We start from the raw sequence: 12,861 nt of genomic DNA, 5'->3' as shown, positions 1-12,861 counted from the left end.
AAAAATTATTATAAGTCCAAATCAGAAAACATATTCGCCAAAACTTATATATTGTTGTGTTCTAGTTTCACTAATTTTTTCAAAAAATTTGGACACCAATGAAATTTTTTAAGAAATTTGCACATGAAGGTATAAGTAAGGGTTTTGGGACTGTCATGTGTCTGTTTTGCAAACAGATTTTACCTTAATTTTTTTTAAATAAAATGAGTTATTTATGAATATTTTTCTATAATTTTTAAATTAAAAAAATATACATTTTATACTGAAAATTTATTATAATGTATTAAATGCCATTTTTCTCCTTATTTGTTTAATAAAGAAAAATTAGGAGAAATATGAAGAAAAAGAGAGAGAGGAAACTCAGGAAAGCTGGGTTTTGGAGGTCATGGAGTCATTTTTTCTCTGTTGGCCCAATTAAAAAATTTGTTCATCTTGGGATATGTTATATTTTATCTTTTTCAATTCTAAATATTTGATGTTTTTAAATTTTTTTCAATCAATTTTATATTTTTGTTACTGAAATATGAGGATAACTTTATTTTGGTATAACTTTTACTGTGTAATTTTTAATATGTTACATAGATTGAGATTATGGATATTTTGAATATATTCTCAAACTTTTTACTATGTGATTAAAAAAAAAAATTCCCTATCCAAAAATTTATTTTCTATCTAAAAATAATGCTTCAATTCAATTAAAGCTTCATAGTTATGTTTTGCACAATATCGAATAATTTGGTTATATTTTGAAACAATGAATTTTTGTTTAGTAGTATTTATGTTGCTTACTATTTGAGATATTTTGAATTTAATCTAATTATGTTTTGTTTAATAAAATGCATCAAAAAATATGAAAGGCAAGTGATGTGATGTGAAGTGACATGATGTGATGCTATGATGGCGCCATTGGATGGCTAATGCGGAATTCTGTTTATGTTGATGCTGGTAGGCGACCGAAGCGGGATTCTATTGTGCTGGGGACTGCAGGCTACCAATGTGGATTTTGTTAATGAAGCTATAAAAATATATAAAAAATTAAATTGAGAGCCATTCTGATGAAATGAAAAATTGCTTATAATTCATTTGGTTTCAATTTCAGCTTCTGTTTTAGTTTCAGTCTCATTTTTTCTTGCATTACTTTTAATTTTGCAGCACATTATTTTTATTTTCTTTTGATTTTAGTTATTGATTTCTATTTATGCTACAATAGACTATTGAGTCTTGTTAGCTTATTTCTACTTATGGTTCCATTTTAAGCCAGGGGAAGGGCAAGGAGTGAGTTGAGTAATTTGGATAGCAAACTTCAATCTATGTCGTAGGTATGTTTTAGTTAATTTTGATTTTTTTTTAAAAATTGACTTTTATTTTATTATTCTCTATTGTCAACCGCTATTGTAAATAGATTTTAGATTTTATATATTTTTGATGATTTATAGAAAATCATTTTGAGATTTAGTAATGTTTCATTTATATTATATTCAGTAGTTGCTCTGTGTATTATATAAATTAAAAATTTTATTTCAATGCTTCTCCAATCAAATCTTAGGGTCAGTTTTAGCACAATCGGACACGGTGTGACCTATGTGATATCGAGTCATATCCGATCATGTTATGACATCCTCTTATAAATATATGAATACTATTACTAATACTGATACTAAAATTGTTACTAACATTAATATGAATACTGTAGGTGAGTACTGATATTGTTCCATAGTATTAATATTGATATTCATATAAAATGCTTATTCATAAATTCATATGAAAATACTTATATAGATATTCATATGGAATACAAACATCGCTTACTGTTACTGATTATTGATACTGTTAATAATAAGGATCAATGTTACTAATTCGTGACTAATGACGTAATTTATTAATATATGTTTTGATATAGAAGGATAAATTGATACATATAACTAATATAATTAACAAATATTTATATAATATAAATTTTATTGTATGATTAAAAGCATATTGTTTCTCTTTTCATTGCATTGATTTCAGTTGAAAGAGTTTGATTACTTGCTGAGCTTTCACGTTTAGTGCGTGGTTTTACAGATTTACAGGGAGGATAAGGATCTTGTGGCATGAGACATTTGACAACATGCATAGTTTTCTTTCAACACGGTTTAATTTTATTTTCAATTTCTTTTGTAGCTTATGAAAGTTATTGTATATATTGTTTTGAACTTTAGAGATTTTTACTGTAAATGTGGACTATATAAATGTGAAATTATGTTTTTTTGTTATTACTTATTTTTTTTAAAGCAATTAATAAGCTCTGAATGTTAAGTTGATCTGTTCGCAAATGATTGATCATTAGTTGTTAAATGAAAAGATAATAAAGAGTCGGTAAGAAAATAAATTCTTTACTTTAAATCCTAGGGTGTGACATTAGGTATTTTATATGTTATTTTAAAAAAAGAAAGATGCAAATATCATCAAAATATTATTTATGTTTATATATAATACATAAATAATTATATCTATTTGTTATTTTAATATTTAAATCATATCAAATCATATGCATAAAAAATATGCATTTTAATTCAACAACAACATCAAGCTTTTATCCCATTACTTGGAGTCGGCTACATGAATACTTTTTCTCTATTGCACCTTATTAAAAATCAAATTCTCATTCAAATATAATATAAAAAGATCATTTCTAATACTTTCTAACCAAGCCTATTTAGGTCTAGCTCCACCTTTCTAAATATAGACTAAGGCTTCGTTTGGGACGACTTTTTTACCGCTTATTAAAGCAGTTTTTTAATACAAAAATTAATTTTTTTTTTTACTGGAAGCTGCATGAAGAAGCATTAAGAAAGCTATTCCAAATGAAGCCTGAATCTAAAACATCTACTTTTCTAAAGGCTGACATTTTATGTGACCAAATGATATAAGAAGACTATCTCTAATCTTATATGTCACTAAAGCTATGCTAATCTTATAATGCATACACCAATTTCGTATTATGTCTCTAAGAGTGCAGCTATTCATCAAAAAAAATTAAGTATTATTTAAATAATTCAAATAAATTAAAATTAGTGATATATTTAATATGATTAAAAATTTAAATACTATCTAAATATTTATAAAAATGTATATGTTAAATAAATAAATATAAGAAAAATTGTGATATATGTAAAAAAAAAAGAAAAAAAAAATAATGAGACTATTTGGTCATGAAAGATCTAATTTTGTTTAAACAAAACCAGCACGTTTTGAGAGTTAGGGTTTCCACCGACCAGCTTCATCACCGAATCTTCATGCGATAAATCGCTGATGCGGACGGGTTCCCGTTTCGCCAATTCTCGACGGCTTGCTCTGGCATTTGAAGCATTCTCGCTGCGTACCAACGAAGTTTGGCACATCCGCGTCGCTTCTTGGCCGGCCGTTGTGCAAATCTTGTAAGTCCTTGTCAATTCTCTCAGGGTATCATACCTCCTTCCATCGTGTTTCTTTGTGATGGGTTCCTCATTTTCTGCAACATTCTGAACAGTGAGCAAATGCTAGTAATGAAGATTTCGAAATGTTTTCTTATTGCATTTGCTTAGTGTGACCTTAAGTTACTTCATAATGGCTGTTTCTTATTTCTATTGAAGTTTTTAGTTGTTGAGCCCTGCGTTTATGCGTTTCTTGTTTAATTTAGCGGATAGTATTGTCTGTGTTGTACTTGATGATTATGTTTTCGCCTTTTTTGTTTACGATTTTTGGAAGAAGAAATGATTTGTAGGTGATTTATGGGCTTGCATGTTGGCCATGAAGATAGCATCTTGTCCAATGAGCTACTAGTCTATCGAGAATGTCTGTTATCTTCCATGCAATGGAAATTAATATGCTTGCAGCCTTGCATGTTTATGTCTTATTCACTGGAATCTAAATCATTTGGAATCGCCCCTTTTTTTTTGAAGACTTATTATAGCCCGGTATGGTTAGTGTCACGTCCCATATCCTGCGTCATGCCCGTGCTTCATAGATTGGAGGGTGGACTGAGGAAGGAGTCATGCACTACTTCTGAGGAGAAGTTTCTTGGACTGAGGAAGGAGTCATGCACTACTTATGTGCCTTATTCTCATAGTGATGACATATCTCTAGCTATAGTTTTCACTTAGAAAATTTTTTTGGCTGTCTTCTTGGATAGCTGATGAATGATTTTTTTAGCCAGTTGATTGAAGGGCTCTCTAAAAGTTGATTTTTGAGTATGATAAATAATACTTGTAATCATATTTTTGTTCATAATCATACTATGTATCTGTTATTCTCATTCACAAAATGATGTGAAACCAAATGTGCAGGAGCTCATTAAGGAATTTAAGAACAAGTTGGCAATGTAATTCCACTCAATAGCTTATTGTAATAACAATGCAATTCAATAAAGAATCTTAGTTTTCCATTTGCTTAGGCGAAGGAGCACATGTAGATTAACCAAACCTAGTAGATAAGCAAAAATAGTAGTAATACTAAGAGCTATTAACCAACAATCAACAATTTAATAATGAGAGCTTTCACCTTTGGAGCCCATACGCTCAAATAGTCTAGGCTTTAGCGGCAGAAGAGTCTCCACATTAGAATCGAGGTCACTCCGAGGAAGAAGGAACCTAAGATCGTCGTTCTTGGAAAGATGGCCGGAGTGGTGGAGGAAGATGGTCTTCCAATGATGATCCAACGTCCCTTTGATCTTTGCTCGTCGATCACGTCAACTAATGCGTATTGCTTACGGTCGATGTAGTCTTCAACGGTGTCGTCGAAATCAAAGCCCACGTCAAAGAACGGCGATTGGGGGATGTCGACTTGATCTCGATCGTCATACACAAATCCAAAGTTCCATTCGGGTTCAGCCATGCATCCTTGTCGGGAGATGAAGGAGCACCGTTGGAAACAAGGGGAAGAGGAGGGGTGGAGGTGGCGGCTAGGTGTGGGAGGTTTAGCCGTGAGCTAGAGGAGGGGGGAAATTTAGGAAAACTGAAATTAAATTCAGCTCCAAGTAGTTTTGGAGGGAGATTAATTTGAAATTTCAAATTAATTCATTAATGACTAGGAGTGTTAATTGAGGAGGTAATTGGGGCTAATTTGGTGGAGCTTTTAAATTTAATTTGGGAGAGAGAAAAAATCCATTAAAGGGGGCCGGCCACATGGAGAGAGGGGAGAACACAATTGTCATAAGTAGAGTGAGGACCACAACTTTAATCAAGGATTTAATTAAAATTTGAAATCTGAATTGATTCTCATAAATAACTCCCAAATTCAAATGAAAATAAGAGGGAATTTGAATTTGAATTTCAAACGTGTGTAACTCCTCTTAATTAATTTCCCAAATTTAATATGCTTAATTAGGAAAGTCATTAAGAGAGGGGAATTCGAAATTCAAAGGGGAGAGCTAGAGGGGGCCGGCGGCAAGGGGGTCCAGTGGGTGGCCGGCGGGCTGCTGGCCGGCGGGTGGGGGTTTGCAGGCCGGCGGCCTGGGCGGCTCAAGGGGAGGCGGCGGCAAGGGGTGAGGGGAAGGGAGGAGGGGAATTTCTAGGGATTCGATTTGCTATAAATCCACTCACCTCAATTATCTTCAATCCAGATCTCCACGAAAATAGCTTGGCGAAAATTTAGAACTCTCGAAAACAAAAATAGTTTGGCGAAAATCTAGAACTCACAAAGAGATCTATCTTCTCCGACGAACTCACTAAGAGATCAAGGAGGGTTGAACTCACAAAGAGAACATAAGAGACAAATTTTCATTCATCAAAAACTAACTCAAATACAATGACTAAGCCTATATATAGGCCAACCGAAAATAAAAAGCATAAAGACGACATTGCCCTTGGGCTACAACAAGTACTAACTCCCTCATAGGGGTACAAATGAAAAAACATGAAATATAAATGACATAAATAAAATAAAACATAAAAAATAAAGACTATGAATCAAGACCGTCGCTCGACGACCCCTCCGATGGTAAGTGTGCCGAAATCTCATATGGATGTCCTCATCACAAAACTTCGGGTATTTTCGCAGATCATGATGTGGAAAAATTTGTAGCATGTCAAAATTAATAACTAAAGTTTTGAGTTGGCCCTTTGTTTGAATAAAATCCATTCTATTTGTAAAACATTATGGTGCACAAAAAAATGAACACAAGCATAAAAAATATGACTTAAAATTGACACATCACGGTGCAAGTTTTGTAAAATGCATCATATAGATTGGTTATGAATGATTTTTGAAAAGCATTATTGTGGAAATTCTGAAATCAAGTTAGTAAATATTGCTGTCCTAATTCCATACATTTAGGGAACTATTCTGGAGAACTTTAGTCATCATTTACTCTATCCAGGAAGGCAACCCATCAGCAATACATGTCTTCCAGTTATAGCCGCTGAAACGATACATCTCTTATTATCACAACTCAATTATTTACCTTCCTTCTGACCGCCAGCCTCAATTTTCCTTCTGAGGAATAAATTTAAAATATTAAATTCACCATCTACTTTATTGTATTTGATTAAGTGTATTTCATTCATATTTTTCTTCCTTACTCTAGGGGTTGATTATGGATAATTTGTGCTCTTTAGTTTATTTTGAAGTTCATGCCCACTTTTTGTAATCTATTTCTCTTATAAATATTTGTGTCTCTTCTACGCATTGTAACAGAAGAATATGTAGCAATCTTCTCTCATATTTTTCAATATTCAGAGACACCCTTCTTTATTTTTCATCCTTCCCCATTTTGTCTTCTGTACTTCCTTATCCTCACAGATTCATAGGATTCTAAGGCTTTCTCATCCTTCCTTTAAGGAATTTTTATTTTAATCATGATGATAGTTAAATAAAAAATGTCCTTGGAAAGAAGATCCACCTATGGTGCCACGTTCTATCATGAATTAAGATCTCATGGGGATACTGGCATCCAAGAAACCTTTTTAAATCACTAATTATCCGATTCAAATCAATTTCTTATGCACTAGAAATCATCATTTGTGTAATTGCTTGAAATGATATGGGTTTGAATGCCTTCAATGTCAAAAATAGAAAATAATGCCACGTAAGCCTTAGTATGAAAATTCAGCTGGCTCCCAAAAAGGAGTTTTTATTGATTTTAGCCTTTGATTAATCAATTAATTATCTACTATTAAAGATTAGAATATTGTCTTGTAATTGTATGAAATTTATAATATTATCCTTTTTGATTATCTCGAGAAGGGTTGATTTAATTTCTCTCCATTGTTGAGAAGCTGTTCCATGTTTAGAAACTCAAAGTTGGTCAATTTTCATGTTGCCTGCCTTCCATCAATGAAATGCATTTACAGCACGTTTTATTTGGTTAAAAATGTAGCCGGGGTGGTATTTTTATTTGGGTTTTTAGCTTTTTGATTGGAAATCAGTATTTGAATGATGGCTTTTGGATTAATTTTGGCTTTCTTTTATTCTCCTTTCTGTGAGCTGGCCATAATTTTAATCTCGTTACTACATTTAAATCTATGGTTGTGATCAATAACTAGTTATGTCGTTCCTTTAGATTTATGGCTTATTATTAAAACTTATTCTCTGAATTCAATTTGTTACAGATCTGAATGATCATTACTAGCCTTTCCTTTTGCCATGTATGGGCTTGCCATAGCCTAGTATATATGAAATTATTTCCTGGAAATGTTACCAACTTACTACTTGTATGTTAATGAACTGCTACTATTTATAAAGTTGAGACATATGTGACTTCAATAAGCATTCTCTTAATTACAATCTAGTTAGCTCCAGAAGTTCAGTAAACACCTACGACGAAACTAGAAATTAAGGAGTTAATTTTGATTGAAAATGTATGCCATATTGGATGGCCTATTGCAGGAAAGCATTAGAGAAACTGACTTGGAAATTATTGTGTTAATATGGATCTGCGTCATTATTTTTACAGGTGAATTATTATTTTTCTGGCAGCTTTGGTGCTGAATTTCACAATTTGTACGGTTGTGCAGGGAATAATTGTATTTATGAGTAACTATTTTATTGTATCCCTTTGTGTGAGAAGGCCATCCTTGTGCTCCGAATCAAAATCTTCCTATTCTTGTATTCAAAATGTCTTAGAAGATTGATCGTGCCTTTTATTGGAAACAAAAGATTTTGAGGATCTTTTACCTATATAGCACGAGCATATGGCTTCTCCTGAAAAGCAAGATGACAAAAAGAAAATCAGTACAAGGGCCAAGAAACACTCAAAAACTCAGAAGCAGGATTCAAAGCCAGGCAGTTCTAGAATTAAACTCTCAAAATCTGGCATTTCAAGCTCTCAGAAAGTTGGGCCTAAAAAGCAGACTGCCCAAAATAAGCTCATTCCTCAGTATGAAAAAGCAAATATGGTAAATGGCGCAGCAAAAGTTTCTAATAAATCTGTATCCAAAAGAAAGAAATCTCTTCCTAAACTGAAAGGAAGCTACAGCTTAAGATCATTAGATCGAGGTAGAGTTCTTCGATCAAAGTTGAGTACAGCAAAATGTAAAACTACTATGAATCCAGGAAGCAATTCAGAAAATTTGGTGACAAGAAAAAAGAAAGTTGGGAAGAAAAAGATAAAAAAATCTGGTCAGGACGAGCTATCTCGAGTAAAGAAACACATTAGATATATGTTGAATCGAATGAATTATGAGCAGAGTTTGATTGATGCTTACTCTGGTGAAGGCTGGAAGGGACAAAGGTTTGTATCATATATTTTTGTACTTATAACTTTCATTGGTTATGCCTTCTTTTTCTTTAAGCTGTGATTTATATTTATACATTTTGTTGTGCTATTATGTTTAATATTTGTTATGCTGTTATATTTCTTTCTTCGTCTCCTTAGAATTAGTTCCTTAGACAAAAATATATTCATGTTATTCATTTGTTGATAATCACTGAGATTAGGGTATTGGGGAGCAAGGCCAACATATTTGTTAGCTGAATTTAGATGCCTTTATGTTCTTATGAAGTATTCTCTATGATATGCCAATATTTATATTTTTTAAAATTGCTTAATCTCTAACAGCGTATTTTTTCCCGTTGAAGTTCAAGAGTTCTCTAAATGCTTATGTCTAACCAGGAATCAGGATAATGTAGCACATTTATTTAGATCCATGTTTAAAACGGCTATTGAGTTTTTTGAGTAATTGTGTTTAATCATAAAGCGAAATCTTTAGTATGGTCTTAAGAATCTAAAATGCTATGATAAAAGAATCTAAGATTGGTCATCTACATAGCCATGATAAGAAAGGTCAAGCTGCTACTGTAGGTACATGTTTGAAGTAAAGTTTTATTGTGGGTGCAGGGCCAGGTTAGGTGCTTAGGTAATTTGTTACTTTTGGTGATCTATTATTTTTATTTGCTTTTATTCAATCATTTTTAATAATTAGTCTGATTACGTGAACTTTGTTATTCTTAACTTGCAAGTAATAATGAAATGTCAACATTTATCATAGAGATTAGGTTACTAAAAAAGATGAACTATGCTTCAAATGAGTTATGTCTTACTACTTTCTATTGTATGCTATGTTTCAAATGGTATAATTTATTTGTATGTTTAATTCTGATTTTCTATCAAATTTATAAGTTGCTTCTAACAATGTGATCCCAAAGTGGGTTGTGGAAGGCTAATGGAATCGATAAGAATTAGATTAGACAAGGGAATAGATATTGTGGAGGATTGCAGACCTTATAAGATTGTATGTCAAAAGTGGAGACTTTTGTAGACCTTGGATTATATGATTGATTCAGAAGTACGAATGATTGAGGCCTTGAAGGTCTCGCTAGGTAAGTTTAGGTGTTGATCAATATGGTTTGATTGAACTAAGTGACGTGGGATAACTCTTATTAGTTGATTGAACACTACTAGAAGCTTGGTTAGAAGTTGCTTTAGATTTGACCTAGGCTTGTGTGGCTGCCTAAAGTTGAATTTGGTCGGAGCTACTTAAAATTTTAAATCTAATAGATTGTGTGAAGAGGACATCAGTAGGAGATTTTGGCGCGTTTATCAGAGGAGACATCAGAGATCAACGGCCACGATCAGGAGCCTTTACTTTTGATGCATTTTATATATTGTTTATTTATATTTCAATTTTTTCCTATTTTACCCCTGTGGGTAGTTAGTTTGAGTTGTAGCCCTGAGGCATCTCAGTCTTTTCTTTTCTTTTCTCTTTTGAGGCCTATATATGAGATCCTTAGTCTTGTATTAGGGTTTACTTGATTAAGAAAATTCCGATTTCTTTTTAAACTTTTTTGTGAGTTATTGAGTGGTGAAATCCCAAGGTGTGGGCAAAGCAACACCCACTAGTCGGTGGAAGTGTCCCCGACTCGTGGTTCAAGTTATTCTCCTTGCATTAAGCCGCCGGATCCCCTCATTCCCCTTGATTTAAGCCGCATGCCACCTCCTCCCCTTGCTCCAACCGCCGAACCCCTCCAACCACCATAGCAGTGGACCTAGCCCCCTCAACTGCCGGCCAAGTCATTTCCCAAGCCCCACCGCCGCCACCCCTCCTCCTCTTCCCCTTAATGGTGATTTCAATCATCATTATTAGTTACCTAAATTATCCTAAATGATTTGGAAAGGAATCAATTCAATTTTGAAATTCAAATTTGAATTTCAAATATCTTCATAAATTAACTAAATCTAAATTAGAAAAGTTCCTTAATCTGAATCTAGTTTAATTTTAAATTAGATTGGATTTAATTATCTTTTTCCTAATTTAGACCCATGAATTAGAAAGCATTAAGTTCCCTCCCAATCCTTTCCTTTCCCCATGCATGCTGTCGGCCCCCTCCTAGCCTCTCTCCTCTCTCCACCTCAATTTCCCTCAACTTGAATTTGAACTTCAAATTTCAAATCCCAAATCTCCTTTCCTATTTTACTAAATCTGAAATTAATTTCAGATTTTTTTACCTTACCCTATTGGAAACCCTTACCCTAATTTCATAAAACAAGTCTCTTCCCCTCCTAGGCCGCCCCCTCCCTCTCTCTTCTTTCCTCTTGGATTTTATCCCCTCATGAATACTATTCCAAGAGAAGGAGAAGACACACATCCTCTCCCACTACTCTTGCAAGTGGATGGCAAGTACGATTCTCAAGGGAAAATAGATATTCTTCAATCACCATTCTTCGACCCCGACTGGGAGATAGAAGACACCGTCGACTGTATCCTATTCCACTTAGCTAAGACTATCGACGAACAACTACCCTCTGGACAGTGGCAAATCATCGGACATCCACCCACGTCTCCTCCTCCGTCTACCTTCCTGTGGGTCAAGACCCTTGGCGTCCTATCACTTTTGTGGTATCGCTAAGATTGCTGGCTTCTTCTTCCCGCTAAATCTCTTCAAAGAGCGTGAGTGAGGGAAACTCGAGGTGACTTTTCTATATGTTATGTGGTGGATTTAAAAGTTTCATCATTTAAGTTTATGTTTACATTTGAAGTTATTTTAAGTTCTTGTTATTCTATTGTGTAACCGATTACCGTAACAATTTTGATATCCTTAAATTCTTAAATCTCATATGGTGAAACATTAGTTTATGGTTACTACGCTTATATCAAAATTTATTAATTTCTACACAATTCCTAGTTTGTTTTACATCACTGTGAGGATGTGGCACCAATGTTCGGCAGCTATGTGGTAGCTTTTTATCTTGCACTCATGTATCCTTTCCACTTGTGATGCTATGCCGCTTAGGATATCTGTGAAGGTGAAAGTAGAGTAGCATTACATCTGACAGGAGCATGTGTTCTTTTTGGAAGTTTACTTATGACTTGGCAACTATGTGGTAGTAGTGGTGGAAGACCCAATAGTCTTTTTCCACAATAACATCGAGATTGATATGAGTGCGAGGGGCATGGTGGTGTGCTGAGTTTGGGCATGAAGGCCTGCATTCTTTTCGGCATAGTTGCTCTATGTTTATGTGAGCTTGAGCTTGTGGTGAGCTATTGCCAATGGAGATCAGGATGGAAAGAGCTTTAGCTATCTATGAGTTGTTTGAACTTCTACTTTAAGTGTTGTGAGCTTTAGTTGTTGGGGGAAGGGGGTGAGACCTAACGTGAAATATCCCTTATACCATGAAAAAATAGTCTAATTTACCCCAAAAATGTAATACCAAACTATAAGAAAGAAAAGTAGTAGACCAAAGCTAATGTGGATAGAAATTTTGTAGATTGATTTGCACAAGTCATGTTTGGAGCCACATGTAAGAGAGTGCTGATTCATACAGCTAATCCCAAATAATTCGGGTAAGATTAATGCTGATGAACCATCCCAGTGGTAGTTTGGTTGCTAACTGCCGCCACTATACTACTATTAATGCAACTTTTACTAGTAACACCATTACTACCACTACTATTGCTATTATCAATGCTACTTCCCCATCACGACAAATACTATCACTGTCATTATCACTACTACTGCTATTCAACTACCACCAGTTCTATTGTGACTAACATTGCTTCCATGTCTATGACTATGACTTAATTCCATTAATACAACGACCACCACTACCAATGTACCACTACTAGTATGAAGAGTTGGAGGGAGTTTTCCCTTTTAGTTTGAATCCCTTTTAGTTTGTCCAATTCAGAATTTTCTAGAATTAGCTATGAATTTTCAAAGTTCAAGTAATTAATGAATTATCGAAATTGTTTAATTAATGTTTTATTTTGGAGATTTTGATCCAAATTAGCTCTAAACCTCTTGGAATCACCTCCAAAGGTCAGAAATGACCTAAAGAGGTGCTCCCAAGTATTTGGGTAAAATTTGAAATTTTTTAATAATTTTTAATTATTTAATTTAATTAAAAGAGAGATTTTTAGTTAAAATTAAATTAAGGTTCAAATTGAAGTCCAATAAAGGGGTTTT

At 33.7% G+C, this 12,861-nt stretch overlaps 1 protein-coding gene across 3 annotated transcripts in view; it reads left to right on the top strand.

Annotated features, from left to right (window-relative positions):
- Window positions 1–3,208: 3,208 nt before the first annotated feature.
- The window catches only part of LOC110107055 (homeobox protein HOX1A), a 30,717-nt gene continuing 21,064 nt past the window's right edge, over window positions 3,209–12,861 (top strand). Inside the window, exons 1-2 of one of the 3 annotated variants that reach the window (XM_020837194.2) lie at window positions 3,209–3,419; window positions 7,974–8,689. In XM_020837194.2, coding sequence (XP_020692853.1) covers window positions 8,151–8,689 — 539 coding nt within the window. In that variant the 5' untranslated portion in view covers window positions 3,209–3,419; window positions 7,974–8,150. Of the gene's footprint in view, window positions 3,420–7,912; window positions 8,690–12,861 lie in introns of those variants that run through there. The other 2 variants (XM_020837195.2, XM_020837196.2) reach the window with 2 other exon arrangements.

The sequence above is a fragment of the Dendrobium catenatum genome, unplaced genomic scaffold (genome assembly GCF_001605985.2).
Source record: "Dendrobium catenatum unplaced genomic scaffold, ASM160598v2 fragScaff_scaffold_1022, whole genome shotgun sequence".
Taxonomy (NCBI): domain Eukaryota; kingdom Viridiplantae; phylum Streptophyta; class Magnoliopsida; order Asparagales; family Orchidaceae; genus Dendrobium; species Dendrobium catenatum.
This window is presented reverse-complemented; position numbering and strand designations above follow the sequence as displayed.